We start from the raw sequence: 22,061 nt of genomic DNA, 5'->3' as shown, positions 1-22,061 counted from the left end.
AACAACCCTGCATTTTTACTCCCCTCCTCCTATGATTACTGTTTTTGACACCATATTTTACATCTTTCTGAGTTTCCATTAACTACTTATTGTGGCTATAGATGATTTTACTACTTTTGTCTTTTAACCTTCCTACTAGGCTTTATAAGTAGTTGATCTACTTCCTTTATTGTATATTTGCCTTTACCAATGAGATTTTTCCTTTCATAATTTTTATATTTCTAGTCGTGGCCTTTTCTTTAATGCTTAAAGAAGTTCCTTTAACATTTCTTGTAAAAACTGGTTTCACAGTGCTGAACTCTTTTAACTTTTGCTTGTCTGTAAAACTTTTTTTTTTTTTGCGGTACGCAGGCCTCTCACTGTGTGGCCTCTCCCGTTGAGGAGCACAGACTCCGGACACACAGGCTCAGCGGCCATGGCTCACGGGCCTAGCCGCTCCGCGGCATGTGGGATCTTCCCGGACCGGGACACGAACCCGTGTCCCCTGCATCGGCAGGCGGACTCTCAACCACTGTGCCACCAGGGAAGCCCTGTAAAACTTTTGATCTCTCCTTCAAATCTGAATGAGAGCCTTGTGGGGTAGAGTATTTACGTTTTTCCCATTCATCACTTTAAATATATCATGCCACTCCCTTCTGGCATGCAGAGTTTCTGCTGAAGAGTCAGCTGATAGCCTTATGGGAGTTCCCTTATATGTAACTTGTTGTTTCTCCCTTGCTGTTTTTAATATTCTCTATATTTAATTTTTGCCATTTTAATAACATGTCTTAGTGTGACCCTCTTTGGGTTGATCCTGTTTGGGACTCCCTGTTCTTCCTGGACCTGAATGTCTGTTTCCTCTCCCAGGTTAGGGAAGTCTTCAGCTATTATGTCTTCAAGTATGTTCTCTGTCCCTTTCTCTCTGTCTTCTCCTTCTGGGACCCATATAATGTGAATGTTAGAATGCTTGATATTGTCTCAGAAGTCTCTTAAACTGTCCTCATTTTTAAAAATTTGTTTTTCCTTTTTCTCTTCAGCTTGAGTGGTTTCCACTGCTCTTTCAGTTTGCTATTCTATTCCCCTGTATCATCTAATCTGCTGTTGCTACCTTCTAGTGTATTTTTATTTCAGTTATTCTTCAGCTCTATTTGGTTCTTCTTTATATTTTAACTCTTTGTTAAACTTCTCACTGTGCTCATCAGTTCTTCTCCCGAGTTCCTTGAGCATCTTGACCACTCCCTGTCCTTTAATATTTTTGTTGTGAAAACATCCACAATGTTTTCCAACTTTGTTCTTGACTAACTACAGGTTCTTGCACATTTCTCTCTTTCAGGTCCTCTCTCTCCATTTCTCCCTCCCCATTCTGATACAGAATAAAAACAGTTCTCTTCTCTCAGGATCTGGCCTGGGTCTCTGCACAAGACTCCTGGGAGGTCTTATTGTCCTTGACCATGCCTCCCCTTCTTCTTTTCCTCCTCCTGAAGTTTCCCTTTTGGCCCTGACCCTTTCCCCATGCCCACCCACTGACCCACCACCCACTGAGACTGAATGCAATTGAGTTGAGTGGGTGGAGCTGAAGCAGCACAGATGGTGCCCTGTAGGCCCCTCCATTGTCCCACCTGTGGGACATGCACACTTCAAAGTGTGCAATGTGGGACATTGCACACTTCAAAATCAATTGACCAAAATAGAGCCCTTTAAAATAAGACTCTCCCTTTTGAAAAACCTTTCTTCTATTTCTGCTCTCAGAGTTCTTCAAAGGACTAAAAGCTTAAAGGCTACAATGTATGGAAATAAACAAAGACCAACCAAATGAGAAAAGCACAGGCAGTTTATTCAGAGCTTGCTATTATTACAAGGGAGTCAGCCAGGGTCACTTTAGCATTTTAGCAGAGGCTCAAAGGAGGAGGAGTAGGAAAGCTTTATAGTGAAAAAAAGGGAAGGCTTCAGGTGTGCCCTGATTGGAGGCTGTCAGCATGGAGAAGCTGTAGGTGGACGAACTAGAAGCCAGGCATCCTGTATGACTGGTTGGGGGTGCATATTTGGCTTTCTCTAGTTGGTTCTAAGTTGCAATGGGGACAAAAATTAGGGAAACTATCATTTATTAATGAAGTCCTGGCCATTTTGAGCCAATTATTCCAGAACTTATTGTTTAGCTTCCTGGATTGTTACTAGAGATAACAGCCTGACTTCCTACAAATCTGACTTATAGCAGGTTAGCTTCCTGAGGGTTTATTGTTAGATAGTGTTGGTTTCCTGGGCAGGTGGCTGCAGGTTGTGGATCAGAGTTCTGTATTTCTCTCTGCCATCTAGCCATTGTCTATTTGTATGTTCAGACTCTCAAAATGCATTGGTTCCACAAGTCCTAAATGAGCTACTTGGGTGTTAAGCTTGCCTTGGGCCCCACTCGGCTGGTGGTGGGGTGAGGAGAGTGCCCTCCCTGGGCATCTGGGGAGGGGGGTACTGACTTCTGAAGCTGGTTAGGGTCAAGGCAGGGTGAGACCATTCAGGTGCCCTAGTTTCAGAATCACCCTACACAGCGGCTTCAAATGTGACAACTTAATTTGTGGATCTAATCTCCCTAGCTTTATGAGGCTTTGGAGCCTGCCTTGCCTAGTCATATTGCAGAAAGTGGGTGGAATCCATTTGTGTTAAATGAGAGATGTCTCTCTATTACAATGAAAATAGGAAGTTTACTGTGTCTCTGTGGCGTAAGTGCATTTTGCCGTTACCCGAAGTTTGGTCATTCCATCATACCAGGGGAAGGTGTAAATCTTTTACAATATCCAAACTGGTATCAGCGAATTGCTCACTTACCTTTCTGTCATCTAATGGCCACTTCTTGTCCTCTCATATCCTCGCGGAAGATCTGTTGGGAAGAAATGTACAGTTGGGAGACACGAACTTTCTAGAAACAGGAACAAGAGAGGCCTGATGTAACCTGTGTTTAAGAGCATTGGTTCTGGATGAAATCATCTTTTTCTTCTTGGGCTAGTAACAAATTTTATGTACTTCATTTTTTTTTAACTGTATAAATAGTACCTTACCAGCCAGATGTGCCTGGATTTAGTAATTGCTCAATCAATAATGTTATCAGTAGAATCATGATCATTGTTATTATCCTCTGCCTTACTTTTGATGAAGGCATTTCTAACTTTGTTTGTACCTTTGTTTGTACCCTTTACACATTGTTTTTTAAAGTGGGTTGGTTTCATGGTTTTATGATTACAAATAATGCTGTAGTCATCATTTTTGTACACATATCTTTTGTCACTTGTGCAACTATTAGGAAACAAATTGGTATAATTTATTCTCTTCTGGAGCATATAGACAAACTAGGTCTCTAAAAATTCAAAAGATGTACTGCCTAGGTTGGTTTATGGATACTAACAATCACTTATATAAATTGAAAATAAAAGAAATTAAGTATTTTTTAAAAAGGTAAATGTTACTGTTTATAAGTTCAGAAAGTATTTGGCTCCTTTCAATTTTCATAGATAATTATTTTGTGCCTTTTCTATGTGTATCCCTGAAGTTATTATTACTATTATTATTATTATTAATTATTTTGAGTAATGAGATGACTTTCCCATGCTCACCAAATCAAAAATGCCACCTGGACCATTGTCATCTGGCCATTCTAACAACAGAAAAAAAAGCAATTATTTATATAAAATTAAGAACCTAACATGCTAAAGATATGATCTGAGACTCTATAGATTTCACCAGTTTGTGATGTATGAGGATTTCTACTCTGGCCCATTGTTCTTAAACTAGAACATGTGACCCATAACTTATCATTGACTTTGGTTCAAATAAATAAAACAGCTCAAGCTTTAGATACTCTACAAATTAGCATAAATGTGTTACCTAGAAGAGTCCATAATTGTGAAATTACCCTTTACTATTTACTGGCCAGCTACACAAATGCTATCTTACCTTTTTGAACTAAGGACTTAAAAAATTAATCAATCAGTCAATTAAAAAGTTTACCTTGTTAGCTAAGGTTGACCAAACTGATTCTTGAGCCCTATTCTCCTAGTTAGGCCTAGGCGAACTGGAAAATTGGGTATGAAATAGATTCCAAATTACTTATGATATTTGTGATTTTACTCATACTTCTTCCACTAATATTCATGTGTATAAATGTTGGTACAGAACCATTATCCTGTGGTAACATCCTACTGATTATTATGTATCAAAAAGAGACTGAGGCTGCCATAGTCAAATTGGCTCCATTAGAAGCAGAATTTTGACCAAACGCTGGCAGGTTAAAAATTCTGAAGAGGAAAATGGCACGAACCTGGTCTAACTAATACAGAGGTTCCAATGGATGGGCACTGGCAGACATAACTTGTCATGCACAATTTTTAGCTAAATTTTCAATGCTATCCAGAAAACCCCAAAATCACTGATATTGGTTTCTCCCATGGACCAGTGAAATTGTTCCTAATGCAGACTGCTCAGACTGTCCTTTTAGAGATTCCAGAATATCAGCTTATGAAAAAAAGGAAGGGGAGAGAGAGAGAGATCCATCATTCCCTGGTTGTGTTTTCTTTTCTCCCCTCTCATCTATTTTGTTTTAATATATTTGGCGGGCCGGGGTGGGAGGGGTGCTTTATTTGAAGATCAACAGTTCTCCTTCATATATGAGAGTGAATTATGTACTCATAATTGTCTCTGAGTTATTTTTTAACACTATCGATTAATATGGACACACAACATACAAATACATATGCACACATTTATAATACTCATGATTTACTTTTTAAATGAAAAATGTGAGTTTACATTCACATACCTTGGATCCTCTAAAGACTAGCAGGAGAGTAGCAGGAAGAAGCAGCAGAGTGCAGAAAGCTGACAGCAGAACTGAAGAGCAAAAAGATCTCTGCTATGAGCCAGAAAGTGAAAACCCAGGCTGTAAAGGAGAAATATATCTCTCGTGGTTCAGAAAAGCTGGTTGCTGGGCTGAAATGCATTTTTAAAAATGTCCGGAGTCTCTCTGGTACTCAGATCCCAAACCCAGCTGAAAAAAAATGTCTGATCCTACTCAAAAACATTTGAATCCAGTGGAAAACCAAATCTAATTAATCAAACAAAACCAAACCCAACTCAAGACAGACACATTAGATTGACACAACCCTTCACACTAGAGGCCTAACAGAAAAATGGGTATGTCCATACCTGGGAGTAAATATTTACTTCTGTCTCTACACTGTCAAACACACTGTCTGGCACATATTACAAAGTTACAAGAGAAACAGTGAAGCAAAAAAAGTGACATATAATCAAAAGAAAAAATCAGTCAGTAGAGAAAACCCCCGGGTGGCCTAGATGCTGGACTATTATACAAGGGCTTGAAAATAAACATAAGAAATATGTTAAATGACCTAGCAAACAAAAAAGTAGGCAACACATGTGAGTGAAAAAAAAATGTGAATCAATGTAAAGGAAACACTGTTTTCAATGATAAAGGTGCATGAACATGGCTAAATATGAAAGTGTTAACGTTCATTAATGAACTTAGAAAAGCATGATTTTGTCTCATTTTTTATGGGATGTCCTCCCTCCTCACTGTCCCTCCAGGAGCACTCCCTCTTCCCTAAGTCAAGAAGATGGGGGTGCTCAGCTGTCCCCTCTGTCCTATGAACACAAAATGTACTGTTACCCTTAGGAGCCCCTCTAAGGGAACTCCCAAGCTCAGACCAGAAGAATCAAGGCCCATAAACACTTCTGGTTGGGAGATGTGATTGCATAATCTTTGGAACCATGGAGTCTTGTTTCTGGGGAAGATTAAATGGTTTTTTTTACTCTCTCTCTCCTCTTCTTCCTTCTTTCATTAATTGGTTCTGAGCGTTTTGTAGGCCTTCCTTTCAATCTTCTTTTTCTCTTTGAAATCTTGGAGGTTGAACAAGAAGGAGGGGATGCAAATCTTAGTGAAGTCTTCTCAGTTACCACTGAGCATGGTGCTGCAGGCAAACTGCCTGGGTCTGAGTGCTGGCTCTCACTGTCACAGGGATGGGACCCTTAAAATTAGCTCAGCCTTTCAGTGCCTCAGCGTTCTCATCTGCAGCAAGGAGGTGGTAATATCCTACGCTATCTTTTAGGATTGTTATGTGAACTTAGTAAGTTATTATATAGTAAAACACTGAGGAACAGTGCTGGTCACACAGTAAAGCTCCAAGAAAGCTGTTATTATTATTATTATTATTAAGCTATTTATTTCCACTTCTAACTGTACTACTGCTGACTTTCAACATTCCCTAGAATAAATTAGGGATGTTTAGTGGCTTGGTTGGCCTTCTCTCCCACATATTAGTGACCAATATCTGGAAAACTGGTTACTGGCAAGGTTTGATACTGATCTAACTGAAGTGCAGACAGTTCAGCAGGGAACTGGATCAAACTTCATCAAATCCTTGGCAGGCACGACGATTTTTCAGCTCATGGTAGAAAGTCTTTTGCACGTGATTCTAGGAAGTGCTTTTAATATCCAACCAGACTTACCCAAATATTATAATAAAAATCCAGGTATGTATCAGTGACCCCTTCTTTTTTGTTGTTCTTAAGAAATCAAAGTAGGAAATTTTAGTTTACCTGGAATTTGTAGATTTCCTCTTTCAGTTATGATGGAGTATCTGTAGCAAACCAGCACACACCCTGAAAAACAAGTAGATAAAATCTGATTTAGAGGAATTCTGTTTGAAGTCTTTGGAAAGCTACCAATGCAGTTAGGACACACAGAGCCAGTTCTAGAGAGAAGCTCATTGGAATGAAACAATTCTCTGCTTTTTCCCCTCAGGGCATTTGCCAGTTCTTGGCAAGGAACAAGAGGCTGAGAAGCTGGGTAGAGGGCAGCTGCTAAGAGTCAGAAAAAAATAGTACTTTAAGTAATCTCATGGGATCAGGGATTGGGAATTGAGGAGTAGGGGGTCGGAGAGGGGGCAGGGAAGGCTTGTGGAGCTGTCCAAGTATTCAGACTTAAGGAGCCAGGATCCTGGAGTGCATTGGGAAGTGAGCTGGACACTTGGTAAAGGCTTTCCCCTCAAAACATTTGCAAATGCAGCTCTATGCCGGCAAGAAGTTATGAAAGAAAGCAGAGTACAGCTGAAAGAAGAGCAGTTTTCAGTGGTACCATGGTACAAAGGAGATAGATATAAATTGAAGTTCAGGACCCCCCAAAGAGATGGTGCTTCTCAGATGGGAGCCCTAAAGCAGCAGCCTAGCTGTGTTGGAAAAACCAGATATATATTAAGACTTCCCATGAGGGCAAACAAACTGTAAATCAGTTTAGTCATGGAATAGATTGAGGCAATCTGCCCCTCTATAATATCCCCCCACCAATAACTTTATTCAAAGTCTCCATCTTTTTTCACACATCCGGGCCATTACTCAATCGCATTTTCCAGGCATAGAAAGAAATAAGACCAAGAGGAAAAAAGCAAACAATAGAAACTGACTCATAATATGATTAAGCTATTGGAGTTACCAGATAGGAACACTAAAATATGTATATTTTAGGTGTTCAAGGACGTAGATGACAAGATGGAAACTTACATCAGAGATTAGGAATCTATTAAAAAATCAAATGGAAATTCTAGAACTGCTAACAGTAGTTATTGTGATATAACTTACAAATAGTACAATGCACATATATAAAGTGCACAGTTTGATGAATCTTGACAAATGTACATACCCTTGTAACCACTGGCCAGACCAGGTTCTATAGAATATCAACTCAGGAAGTTTCCCTCATGTAAGTTTCCAGTGAAAGTACCTCAAAGAAACAACTACTCTTCTGATTTCCATGCCTATACCTTAGCTTTGCCTCTTCTGCCTGTCTGGAACTAACTGGAATCATACACGAGTAACACAGAGGAATATTGAAATAGCTATGTTTTGGATATTCAAAAACATTCTGTCCAGAGGCATCCTTTGCTGAACATAGTGTTTTGGAGGGATTTATTCATGTTATTGTGAATATTAAATTGTGAATATTAAAACTCATTTCTTCCTAATTATTTTGCATTTTACTATTATATATGCTCTTGAGGTTTACCATCTTAACCATTTTTAAGTGTACAGTTCAGTGGCATTAAGTACGTTCATGTTATTATGCTACTATCACAACTCACCATCCATCCACAGAACTCTTCATCTTGCAAAACTGAAATTCTCTACCTATTAAAACATAACTCTCCATATCTCTCTCCCCCCAGCCCTTGGTAACCACCATTCTTATTTCTGACTCTATTAGTTTGACTATTCTAGGTACCACATGTAAGTGGAATCGTACCCACTTTAAAAAAAATGTGAATTTCACCACATATAAGTAGAATCTTTTGCCCTTTTGTTACTGGCCTATTTCACTTAGCATAATGTCTTCAAGGTTCATCCATATTGTAACATGCATTCGAATTTCCTTTTTTAAGGGCGAATGGTATTATATACCACATTTTGTTTATCCATTCCTCTGCTGAATGGACAATTGGGTTGCTTCCACCTTTTAGCTATAGTGAATAATGCTGCTATGAATATGGTTGTTCAAAGATCTCTGAATCCCTGCTTTCAATTCTTCTGGGTATGTACCCAGAAGTAGAATTGCTGGATCATATGGTAATCCTACTTTTAAAAAATTTTTGAGGAACTGTTATACAATTCTCCATAGCAGCTGTACTGTTTTACATTCCCATCAGCAGTGCATAAGAGTTCCAATTTCTCCACATCCTTGACATTTGCTTGTTTTTTTTTTTAATAGTGGCCATCCTAATGGATGTGAGGGTGGTATGTCTATAGTATTTATGTGGTGGATATAATATCTATATATATCATGGTGTGCTACTTAGCATCCCTTCCCACCTCTCTTTTCAGTGATGTCTCATTGGTAGCTTAAAATTGGCCACAGTGAGAGCATTTACTCCACAGAGATAGGCAAATGTTACAAATCAGGACTTTATCCCCAGGAGTGCTTGTTGTTAAACACTTATCAGCACGCCATTGAAATGGAGGCTTAGGAAGTGGGAAACAAGGTAATCCCTCTCATTCCTGTTGTGCCTGTGATTCTCTTTAGAGTCTCAGTTGCTGTGTCACTAAAAACTATTGCTTGCATTTGCCATCCATTCCCTCCATTCCATGGCCTAGGTCTTACTGGGCTCTGTCAAGGTCCATTTCCAATGGCTTTTTGGCAGCCCAGGCAACTCTATCAAGACCCAAGTGAAAGAATAAATAAATCTGTTAGATTTTTAAAATCAGTACCAACATTAAGTATCCATTAATCATATTAAAGGAGATAAAATATTTTAAGGGCTTTGACAAAGTGGAAAGTAAATTGTAGATCCAGAATTCAACTCAAAACAGACATTAGTAGAGTATAATGTTTATATAGATTTTTTAAAAAAGCAATGCAGGGCTTCCCTGGTGGCGCAGTGGTTGAAAGTCCGCCTGCCGATGCAGGGGACACGGGTTCGTGCCCCGGTCAAGGAAGATCCTACATGCCTCGGAGCGGCTGGGCCCACAGAGCGTCCGGAGCCTGTTCTCCGCACGGGAGAGGGCACAACAGTGAGAGGCCCGCGTAATGCAAAAAAAAAAGCAATGCAAAAACAATCATCTGTTAAGTAGCAAAGTTGGGGTGGGAGTTCAGAAAGTTAAAGTTGACTTTTTGTTAAATGAAACCTGTACATGTTTCCCTACTTCAAGGGAAAGAAATCCAACATTGCATTGGGATATATTAATTATTTGGAATGAAAAGATTATGATTAATGAAAAATCATTATGCTAAATTTATTAGGCATACTTCAAACATATACTCCAGTTTTATCACTATGCTCTTAAAAGAATATAAGGAGCAAAATCTGGAGAGTTCCCAAAGAGAAATGGTGAGAATCACTAGAAGCCTTAAAAAATTCATTTAGGAAAAGCCACAAGAATTGTTTTTATTGAAACTATCTTCAAGAAAATAAAAGGTGTTGAGAAAATATTATTTGTTTGATGTTTTCTATGCAACAGCAAGATTGAACAAGGAAAATATGCTTAGATTTTTCTTTAGAAATTGATTGATTGGTAGTATGAGCAAAAGAATACACAGATACTAAAACTGGCTGGTAAGAGAGGTGGTCTTTATTGATAGGGACATCCAGGGAGAAACAGGTAGCCTTGTGTTGAGTATTGTGGGCTATCAGAAAGCAGGGCTTCCTCAGGTTCTGTAGCTACCTCCACATTCCAATTCTAGGATTACAACTTGAGACCAGACACTCTGAGTCCTTCCCATGGTGCTATTGTTGAGTCCCAGTTACTGAGATTTGAATTCTGACATCTCAAATTTTGTTTCTGCCCACATGACTGTCAAAACTTAGGGATGATAAAAAGGCTTTCTAATTTCTGAAGGGACACTCCCAGGGAACTTTATCTCAACTGTAAGAATCAAAAATACTCATCCTTTAGCCCAGTTTAAAGCCCATTTGTTTGCATTTGTTTACTTCATTGTTTGCTTGTTTTTACTTCTAAAACTTCTCTGGACCCTCCTCTTCCTCTTCATAGCAAGCAACGTCTCCCCCTACTTGCTGCATCTTTCCTTCAACCCAGTGGATCACCAGGGTCTTCATGGCTGATAAAGAACTGTTCAAGGGGGCACATTGTAGGCTTCATTGTTTATTTTGTTGTAGGTTCTGCTCTTGTGATTTTCATGCTCCTAGAGGACCCTTCATAGTAATCCAGCCTCTTTAAACCATTATTTTGTTTTGATTCCTCTAGGTAGCTTTGGAGGAAAGTCTAGCCATTGTGGAGACCCAGATGCATTTCTTTTCTCTTTCCTTTTAAAGGAGGCAGTAAGAGGGTTCTTTGTGAGAAAATGCTCCAACTGAAGACTGTGGTGCATCAGCCCTTAGAGAAGAAGGGACCTGCTGAGAGGGGAGTGAATGAGCAGAAGTCTCAGCCTGAGAAAGCACGATTCTCCTCTGTGTCCCACAGTGGGTAAGAGACTCTTTGTTCAGAGACTTCTTCTGTCAGAATTAAGTCATTGCTATCGTAGCAGCTTTCAGGGTCTGTATTCAGGCTTTGTACCTTAACTGTAGTGCTTTCTCTTAAGACCTTCCTGGAAATTCTTTAAAGAAAAGTCTATAGTATTTTTATTTTATTTTATTTTTTAAAAAAGGTCCACAATGCGGAACCAAGTTGTGTTTGATTTTTTTAATTTTTTTTAAAGATTTTTTGATGTGGACCATTTTTTTAAAGTCTTTATTGAATTTGTTACAATATTGCTTCTGTTTTATGTTTTGATTTTTTGGCCGTGAGGCATGTGGGATCTTAGCTCCCTGACCAGGGATCAGACCTGTACCCCCTGCACTGGAAAGCAAAGTCTTAACCACTGGACCACCAGGGAAGTCCCTGTGTTCTTATTAGTAATTACTTTATATTATTCAGAGTAATTTGGTTTTATTCTAACAATGCATGTATTCACCAAATATATGATCTCATGGGTGCTTGAGATTTCATGGAACTCTTCCAGTCACGTGAGTAGTGTCTCTTTTCTGCATTGATGGGAGCACATACGAATCTCCTGTTACCTGAGATGTTTTGATGGTGAAAGCTGACCCACATCAGTGCCTGAGGAGGTAGACTTATACAGAGGCTCCTCCATCTCCACCCCATTCTCTTGGAAGCTCATGCCCCTGGTTTCTAGAATGGCAATTTGGATAAACTTCAATATTTTAAATTTATTTTTTATTGAGGTAACATCGGTTTATAACATTATATAACTTTCCTGTGTACAATCTTATATTTCTACTTCTGTATACACTACTGTGTGATCAGCTCAATTTTAAAAATAAGCTTACAAAATTGCCAAATAATGGCCTGTTGGCTAGATTTGTCAGTCTGTCTTTAATGGCTGTTTTCCTATAACTTTTGGAAGGCATTCAGTTAATATGGGGATAATCTATTATACAGTTACCTGTGAGCACCAGTTACTGAAATGCTAAATCATCACTAACTTGCTTAGTGGTTGAAGTGCAGCTTTGGAGGTGGTTAGATTTTGCTTCATGCACCATTGGGTCGCTGTCAATATGTACCACTTAAATTTCACTGACCCAGAGAATAATGTTAGAGCTAAAATAACCTGAGAGTTATTTTAGAACTGAGAACACTCAGGCCCAAAGATATAGTTGCTTGATCACAGTTGCACAGTAGCCTTCGGCAGAAATAATATCAGAATCCTGGGCTCTCAATTCACAAAGCCTACACTCACTTTGTCAAATGCATTAAAAAATTTTATATTCTTGTGATCATTCTTTTTAAAAAATAGACTTTAGAGCAGTTTTAAGTTCAGAGCAAAATTCATGGAAAGTACAAAGAGTTCCCATATACCTGTCCCTGACCCTGCAGGTGCATAGCCTCTTGCCCCAATATCAACATCCTGCACCAGTGTCGTATATTTGTTGATATTTGTTGCAATTGATGAACATCATTATCACCCAAAGTCAGTAGTTTACATTAGGGTTCATTCTTGGTATTGTACATTCTATAGGTTTTGACAAAAGTATGATGACATGCATCTACCACTACAGTATCATATAGAAGGACTATTCACTGCCCTAAAAATACTCTGCTCCACCTATTCATCCTTCCCTCCCTTTTAATCCCTGGCAACCACTGACCTTTTTACTGTCACCATAGTTTTGCCTTTCTAGAATGTCATATAGTTGCAGTCATACACTATCTAGCTTTTTCAAACTGTCTTCTTTTACTTAGTAATATGCATTTAAGATTCCTCCATGTCTTTTAATAGCTTGATTGTGCATTTCTTTTAAGAACTGAAAAATATTTCATTTTCTGGATGTACCACAGTTTATTTATCTGTTCGTCTACTGAAGAACATCTTGGTTGCTTCCAAGTTTTGGCAATTATGACTAAAGCTGCTGTAAACATTGTGTGCAGATTTTTATGTGGACATAAGTTTTCAATTCATTTGGGTAAATAGTGAAGAGTGTGGTTGCTGGATCATATGGTAGGAATATGTTTAATTTTGTAAGAAACCGTCAAACTGTCTTCAAAAGTAGCTATAGCATTTTGCATTCCCACCAGCAATGAATGAGAGTATCTATTGCTCCACATCCTCACCAGCATTTAGTGTTGTGAGTGTTCTAGATGGTCGCCATTCTAACGATGTATAGTAGTATCTTATTGTTGTTTTAATTGGCAGTTCCATGATGACATTGATATTGAGCATTTTTATATGCTTATGTGCCCTCTGTATATCTTCTTTGGTGTCTGTTCAGGTCTTTTGCCCACTATTTAATTGAATTGTATGTTTTCTTATTGTTGTGTTTTGAGAGTTCTTTGTGTATTTTGGATAACAGTCCTTTATCATATATGTCTTTTTCAAATATTTTCTCCATATCTGTGATTTGTCTTCTTACTCTCTTGACCATGTCTTTTGCAAAGCAGAAGTTTTAAATTTTAAAACTTGGTATTGTATCTAAAGAGTCATCACCAACAGCAGAAACTAACACACCATTGTAAAGCCATTATACCCCAATAAAGATGTTAACATAAATAAATAAAAAGTAAAAAAAAAAAAAGGAGTCATTACCAAACTCAAGATCATCTAGATTTTCTGTTGCATTATCTTCTAGGAGTTTCATAGTTTTGTGTTTTACATTTAGGTCTATGATCTATTTTGAGTTAATTTTTCTGAAGGGTATAAGGTCTGTATCTAGGTTCATTTTCTTTGCATGTGGATGTCCAATTGTTCAGTACCATTTGTTGAAAAGACTATCTTTTCTCAATTATATTGCCTTTACTCCTTTGTCAAAGATCAGTCAACTATATTTTTGTGGGTCTGTTTCTGGGCTCTCCGTTTTGTTCTATTGATTTGTCTATTCTTTCACCACTACCACACTTTCTTGATTACTATAGGTATATAGTAAGTCTTAACGTTGGTAGTGTCTGTCCTCTGACTTTGTTCTTCTCCTTCAATATTATGTTGACTCTTCTGGTTCTTTTGCCTCTCCATGTAAACCTTAGAATCAGTTTGCCAATATCCACAAAATAACTTGCTTGGGATTTTGACTGTGGTTGCCTTGGATCTTTAAATGAAGTTGGGAAGAACTGACATCTTGACAATATTGCATTTTCCTATCCATGAATATGAAATATCTCTCCAGTTATTTAGTTCTTCTTTGATTTCCTTCCTCAGAGTTTTGTAGTTTTCCTCACATGGGTCTTGTACACATTTTGTTAGATTTATACCTAAATATGTCATTTTGGGGGGTGCTAATGCAAATGGTATTGTTTCTATTTCAAATTCCACTTGTACGTTGCTGGTATATAGGAAAGAAGCTGACTTTTGTATATTAACCTTGTATTCTGCAACCTTACTGTAATAACTTATTAGTTCTAAGAGTTTTTTGGCTGATCCTTTCAGATTTTCTACATAGACAATAATGTCATTGCAAACAAAGACAGTTGTATTTCTTCCTTTCCATTCTGTAAACCTTTTATTTCTTTTACCTATCTTATTGCAATTATAGGAATTCCAATATGATGTTGCAAAGGAGTGGTGAGAGGGGATAACCTTACCTTGTTTCTGATCTGAGTGGAAAAGCTTCTGGTTTCTTACTACTAAGTGTAATGTTAGTTATATGTTTTTTGTAGATATTCTTTGTCAAGTTGAGAAAGTTTCTTTTTATTCCTATTTTTCTGGGAGTTTTTTTTTAAATCATGAATAGGTGTTGGATTTTGTCAGATGCTTTTGTTTTGCATCTATTGATAAGATCATGTGATTTTTCTTCATTAGCCTATTGATGTGATGAATTACATCAGGTGATTTTCAAATGTTGGAGCCAGCTTTGCATGCCTGGAATAAATCTCACTTGGTGTGTTGTATAATTCTTTTTATACATTGTTGACTTCAATTTGCTAATATTTTGCTGAGAATTTTTGCACATATGTTCATGAAAGATATTGGTTTGTAGTTTCTTTCTTATAATGCCTTTGTCTGGTTTTGATATTAGGGTAATGTTAGCTTCATAGAATGAGTTAGAAAGTATCTCCTCTGCTTCTATCTTCTGGAAGAGACTATGGAGAATTGGTATAATTTTTTCCCTAAATATTTGGTAGAATTCACTAGTGAACCCATCTGGGCCTGGTGCTTTCTGTTTTGGAAGGTCATTAATTATTGAATCAATGTCTTCAATAGATATAGTTCTATTCAGAGTGTCTATTTCTTCTTGTATGAGTTTTGGCAGATTGTGTTTTTCAAGAAATTGGCCCATTTCATCTAGGTTATCAAATTTGTGTGATTAGAGTTATTCATAGTATTCCTTTATTATCCTTTTAATGTCCATGGGATCTATAATGATGTCCTCTCTTTCATTTCTGTTATTAGTAATTTGTGTCTTCTCTCTTTCTTAGTTAGCCTGGGCAGAGGCTTATTGATTTTATTGATGTTTTCAAGAAAACAGCTTTTATGCAAAAAAATTACCTAGATACATTTTAATTGTTATTGTGATACGTGCTATTTATTATTTGGAAACTGGCTGAGAGTAAATAATAGACCTATAGAATCCAGAATAATAAATGTGTTTCAGAAAAGAGCCTTGTTTTAAAAGTAGAATTAGCTTTATTTATATCTCAGTGACCCCTGAAAGTCAGAAGAAGAGGATGCATGGTACTGATAAAGATACTAGGTTGGGAGTTTGAAGCCAAAATTTTTAATGATGGTTCTTCCACCAAACAATTATGGGAGTTCAGATATACCCCCCCCTCAGCTTTATTGAGATATTATTGATATATGTCAAATATCTTTCTTATTCTTTGTGAGCCTCAGTGTCTTCATCTGTAAAATAAGATGAAGTCCCTTCCTGCACTAGTATTTTATACCTCTTGATGGACTAGGATGTTAAAGGGTCTGTAATCTTAGTAAATGCAGCCAGGACTGGGCCTTGGCCCCTGATGTATATCTGTGTGTCGTGTGTGTGTTTCTTACAAGGAACACTATGCTAATATTATATCCTGAGGTAGAGCTGAAAGAGCAGATAGGAGAAGAAGCATCTTCTTAGTTGGAAAAAGAGAATAACAAGAAGAAGGATGGAGATGATGGTAGGGGGGTGGGAACGGGTAGCCAAAGTTGGTGTGAATGAGAAAGTTAGAGGGAACTGAGTGTAAAAAATCCAGAAATGACAACATTGAAACTATTGGATCACTAAAAATAGTAATTAGTAAGAGTTTATTGTGCACATAAAAACAGTTCATGAACTGGAAACTCTTAAACGGACAGTTAGAATGAGGCTCAGAAGTATATTGTTCTAAGATAGCTTATATAGTAAGAATGCAGAGGCTGTTTATTATTTACAATCATTTGTTATAGCATTAGAGTTTTCCTAATGATAGAGGTTTGGCCACCTCATGCCAATTTGGGGGAACAGCTTAAGTTTTGTTTATGATTTTCAAAGGCACTTACAAGATGCAGTGCAATGTAATTTTTTCTTGTTTTGCAGATTAGGTTGAGTTTAGCTTCAGTAATTTTCTTAATAGCATAATCAAAGATTTCATTGTCATTATCTATTTTAAAATCTGTGTCATTATATATAGGAGTTCAGTCTCCATCATCTGAGTCAAACCAAAGGGTGCGATTAAAGAGTGAGTCCAGAACATGTCCTAAATCAAGTCCAGTACCATTAAGGTTTTCTGTGCATAGGGACAGATTGCCAGCAATGAAGTTTACAGTGATTACAGGCCATCCTTTGGCTTCTGAAGCTTCCTCTCAATGGCGGATTAATTGGCCATCAGTATTAGCTGAATGGCCAAAGGATGGATACTAAATCTTTCTGTAAGGCCATTTTTCCTGTCATCCAAGTATGTGTAAAACCTGGTTCTAATATTAACTGAGAGTCTCCCTGAGCTTTTAAGTGGCTACACTTAAATAATAATAACATAACAATCATTTTGATTAGTAAAGGAGGGTATGCATTGAATGGTGGACCTTAGTGGGTGGAGAAAATCCCTAACAGAAAAAAAGAGAATGAGTTTGAATGTTTTGTGTTTGTAAAATAGCAATATCACAATAATTGTTATAAAAATAAGTCCTGGAAGAGAATGGGGAATCCAGCAGAATCATGTTCTGTGATCTTGGGTGTAAGCTGTCTACCTTGTGTTGTCACCTGCTTTGAGGGAAGATTTTTTTTTTTCCTGGAAATCTTTCATTTTAAGTCAGCTGAAGGTTGACAAGTTCAAGAGTCTGGTGGTGGTGCGGGGAGGCTTCTCTTCAGTTGAGAGACGTGGATCCAAGTTTCAATATCCTGTAATTTAACTGCTGTGTGAGAAATTTAAAAAAACCTGGTAGGCCCCTTTCCATCAAGGTTCAAGTGGAGTTTTTCACTGATGTCTCTTCCAGAATACCTAGTCTCCAGGTTCCAGTGTAAGGGATACAAAGTCCTCATCAGACCAAGGATCTCTGAAAGTCTCCTTGACCTGTTGACTGTAAGCTTTTGAATATTGTATTAGTGCCCTACAGTATTGGGTCATATTAGAATTTACAAGGGCAGGATGTGCATGGGGTTCTCTTATCAAAGGCATGGGTTGTCCAGTGGTGATTTCACAAGGGTGTTAATTTATGTTTCCCAAAAGGTGTTGACCTCATTGTCATGAGGGCTGAGAGTAGCACTTTAGGCCAAGGTATTCCTGTGTTTTCAGTCAGTGTTGCCAATTTAAATTTTAGAATGCCATTGGTACATTCAACTTCCCTAAAGACTGAGGCTGATAGGGACAATGATAATGCCATAATGTTTGAATAACCTTGGTTAGTTGTTTTAAAACCTGTCCAGTAAAGTGAGTCCCTTTAATATTTGAAATTTCATTTGGGATTCCCCACAATGGAAAAACATTTTCTAATAATTTCTTGGCTACAATGTTGGCATCAGCTTTCCAACATGGGAAAGCTTCTATTCCTCTAGACACACCATTACAAGTACATATTGATAGCCCCTAAAGGAGACAATTGAAAAAGTTTAATCGTAAATATTCAAATGGTCCAGACGGTGGGGGAGCAGCCACTGGAGTTACATTAATGGTTTTACCCATGTTATATGATTGACAGTTTAAATATTGATTATAAACATGTCTTGCTAATTTAGAACAACCATATCACTAATATTTTTTCATAATTTGAGTCATTTTGTTAATTCCATTGTGGGTAGTCTCGTAAAGTGCTTGCAAGAGTGGTAGTTTGAGAGATTCAGGAAGCACCAGACAGCCATTTGGGCCCTCCGAAAGTCCTCTTTTTTATGTTAAATATTCATCCTTCTTCATGACACTTTTGTATCTTTCAGCATCAGATACAATTTTTTGCCTATTACACAAATTGTCTTAAGTAACCTGATTTGGCTCTACCGTGGACGATAGGTTGTGGAAATTCAGGAAAAATGGCTATGTGCCATTTTATGGAGTTCATTTAAATTACAAAGTTTTGGTGCCTTAGTAATTTCTTGAATTGTAGCCTTAGCATGAAAGTCAGCCATCACATTTCCCTGGTATTCAGGGTCTGATCAGTGGGTATGAGCCTCAATTTTTATGACAGCATCTTGTGAGGGCAATAATAGGGCAGAGAGGAGGTCAGCAACCTGAGGTCCATTTTTATAGGTGTATCACTGGACTTAAAAATCTTCTCTGTTCCCAGAGCATACCAAAGCCATGGACTACCCTGAAGGCATACCTGCTATCAGTGTAGATATTGGCAGTTTTTTCTTTTGCCAACTCACAGGCTCAGGTGAGGGTAAACAGTTCTGTTGGTTGAGCTGAATTAAACTGAGGAAAGGACTCCTCTTTCTAACAGTTCGTGTTGAGTAGTTATAGTATATGCAGCTTGATGTTCCCCTTCAGAATTTGTGGCATAGGAGCCACCAACACAGAGTACTAAATCTGGGTTGGCTAATAGGGTTTTCTGTAAAACTCATCTAGGAGTTCGATTTGGGGAGCCAAATTCAGCACCATTGAGTCTCTCTCTGTCAGGTAAGCATAGGAAGGTAACAGGGTTTAAAGAGCGGCAGCAAAGAATGCCCAAATTAGTAGACAGAAATAGAATCCATGTTAATCTACTAGCTAAGAAATGGTGTGTATGCTCAATGTTTAGCAAACTTTCTACAACATGAGGAACCTGTAAATTTAATTCACTTACCTGAACAAGTTTCAAGGAGTATTCCACAAAGGAATTTAAAGGCTGCAGCTACTGCGTTTAAAAAATTTGGGTATGCCCAGGCCACTGGACCCAATTGTAGGCTATGGGTCTATTTTTTTCCTCCAGGTTTTTGCATAAGAACTTCCAAAGCCTGATTATTACATTCCTAAACAAACAGCATGAAAGGTTTAGTGTAGTTGGCGGGGTTGGGGTGGGGGGCGGGTCCCAATGCAGGAGGATTTTGTAAAGCCTGTTAGTTTCAGTAAAGCCTTTCTCATATTTTGTGTCCCAAGGAAGAGGTTCTTGAGTGTTATTTTTAGTCAATTCCTACACAGAGTGGAGTAGCTAACAAGGAAAAGTTAGGGACCCTGGCTTGTCAATATTCTGCAGGTCTGAGGAAACCTCTAAGTTCTTAGTCATAGGTTGGGTTACTTGGGGTGGTACTTATTCTTTCTGGAGACAGAAAGTGTCCTTTTACAGATAAATCATGACCTAGGTAATATACCTTTCCTTGTGAAAACTGAAGTGTATCTCACGAGGGCTTATGGCCTTTATAAGCCAGTCGTAACAAATATTTTGAATTAACTTCTGAGTTCTCTCTAGATGAGGAACACAGAAGTAAGTCATCTGCATGTTGAATCAAAGTAGAATTTCTGAGATTTTGCAGTGTGCTTAAATCCTTAACGCATCTGAAGCAGCAGTAATAATAGTATTTTTCTGTACTTATATTACATTTGAGAAAGGCTTTTATACATAATAGCTCATAAATGTTTACTGAATGTATCATTTGCTAGATACCATGTTAGGCACCTGGAATCAATAAGATCTGGTCTCTTCCATGGAGAAACTCAAACCGGTGGGGAAGAAAAGTATATGAATAGATAGCTTCAACAGAACACTCTAACTCTTCTAACCTCTGGGTGTTTTGGAAGCCCAGATGAAAAGAGTGTAGGACAAGGCCATCTCTTCCTAAGAAGCTGTCACCCATTGAGATGAATTTCTGAGGACAATCCCATTTCACAGACCTCTGCACAAGTGAGTGCAGGGTCCTTCTGAAGGGAAGGGTTTTCTGCGTCAGTGGAGAATCCATAGGCTCCCTGAGAGGACACTTAGGACAGGAACACAGGGACAGATGAGTGGAGGTTTGCAAGCACTTCTCTTTTCCATTATTGAATAACTGTTTACTGAGAGCCCCCTCTGTGTTTGCCTGTGTGCATAAGATGAATAAAAAACTCCCAGCACCGAAAGAATTCTTAGCCTAGTAACCAGTATAGCTGCTTAATGACATGGGAATTGCTGGATAGAAATGTGAATAAAGTATAGGTCGGGTTAAAAGGTTCAAAGGGGGTTTTATGCTACTTGACCTGCCCTGATCCCCATTCAGGCTCCTTCCAACACCTGGATTGCCTGCTCCAGACCAGCAACACTGGGCCTCAGGCAGATTTCCGCTTCTCAGAAAACAAATAGCACCTGTGCTTCCTGCTGGCACAATACAGACAACACTGCCTAAGTCTCCAAGAGAAAATGGTGAAATCAGAAGCCGTTGGTTCTGCTCTGGCACATCTGTAGAAACACAGAGGATGTCAAGTGGTCTTATAAGTTCACCGTTACCAAAGTAATGAATGATAATCTGTCTTCATTTTGATAAGTTAAATACTTTATAGGCTTTGCTCTACTCATCCCAACATTTAAAATAAATTTCAATCCTGACCGTATTTCTAAAAAGGCAAAGAAGCTGAATGACTCTCACTTTGCAGATAAAGCAACTGAGGCACAAAGCAGTAAAGTGACTTCTCAAGTTTGCAGTGGGAGGACAGAGTGCATTGGGCTTGCTGATTCCTGCTCATACGTCTAACCACTTTGCCTCCCTCAGGAACAAGATAAACTAACACCTTCTCTTTTACTCTTCTATATAACAAATAGTAGTTATATTGGCCAAGATATCATAGGATCCTAAATTAATTCAGAACATTTTTTGGAGATCATATTTTTCAGATCATTCTTTTGAACCCTATGGGCAAAACTGTAGCAGTTACACTGGAGAATACAGAAGCAATAGTATATAGTGATTAAATTAAGGGCTTGAGGATGTCTTGCCAATCAAGCCTTGGCTGTCTATGGAAAAGACACAGATAGGTCCATTCTGGTGAAAGAAGAATCCCGCTGTCTAGACAAGTGGTCTCTTCTCTCACATAATGATTTTCCTTTCAACTTTTCAATTAACACCTAGCTTTGTTTACCGTATTGAAATGGATTATAAGCTGAAGAGAGGGACTGGGAACAGATTTTACAGTAGAATTAGAGAAGAAAGCCATTTTCAGAAGTATAGGGCATGGGGAAAGATGATCTTAGAAGGGGTCTTTTACACAGAGAAACTCTTTTGTTTTCCTTCCATCATTCTCTTTACCACGTTCCGGTCACTAAACACGTGCTAGAGTTTAGCATGGAGGCTCTTTCGGTGAAATTCTCAAAGCACCTTCTGCTGAAGCGCCATAATCTATCAGTCACCCCTTTCCACCCTTACTGTTTCTTTCCCACCTTAGGAAATATTCCTTGATCCAGGATCAGGCTCGAGAGTTGACCCACCTGCGGGAAAAGATGAGGATTGGGAGGGCTGTCTCTTCCCTTCTCATCCAACATGTCAAGAACACAGTGAAGACCTTTGAAGAGCTCCTCAGCAGTAATAAGATTGACTACTACATGGAGCAGCATTTCCGTGAGCAGCTGGCCAAGGGCAGCCAGCTGGCAGAGAGCCTTGCCAGCAAATTCAACACAGGTAATGTGGCCCCAGGGCTCAGGAGGGCCTTTAGTCCCTCCCAAGGACCTACGCTCACACAGGCCCACACTCATCCACGAGTGACTTTTCAGTCTGGGGTCCTGCTTTGTAATCACCATCTTGGGGCCAGAGTCA

General features: G+C 38.5%; 1 protein-coding gene across 1 annotated transcript in view; it reads left to right on the top strand.

Moving 5' to 3' along the window:
* Positions 1-22,061, top strand: part of LOC102994464 (myomegalin) — a 35,066-nt gene that overhangs the window by 4,211 nt on the left and 8,794 nt on the right. Inside the window, exons 2-3 of the mRNA XM_028488896.2 lie at positions 10,800-10,950; positions 21,694-21,926. Coding sequence (XP_028344697.1) covers positions 10,829-10,950; positions 21,694-21,926 — 355 coding nt within the window. The 5' untranslated portion in view covers positions 10,800-10,828. The remainder of the gene's footprint in view (positions 1-10,799; positions 10,951-21,693; positions 21,927-22,061) is intronic.

Source organism: Physeter macrocephalus, chromosome 4 (assembly GCF_002837175.3).
Source record: "Physeter macrocephalus isolate SW-GA chromosome 4, ASM283717v5, whole genome shotgun sequence".
NCBI classification, from domain to species: Eukaryota; Metazoa; Chordata; class Mammalia; order Artiodactyla; family Physeteridae; genus Physeter; species Physeter macrocephalus.
The sequence above is the reverse complement of the archived record's forward strand: the minus strand, read 5'-3'. Positions and strand labels throughout refer to the sequence as shown.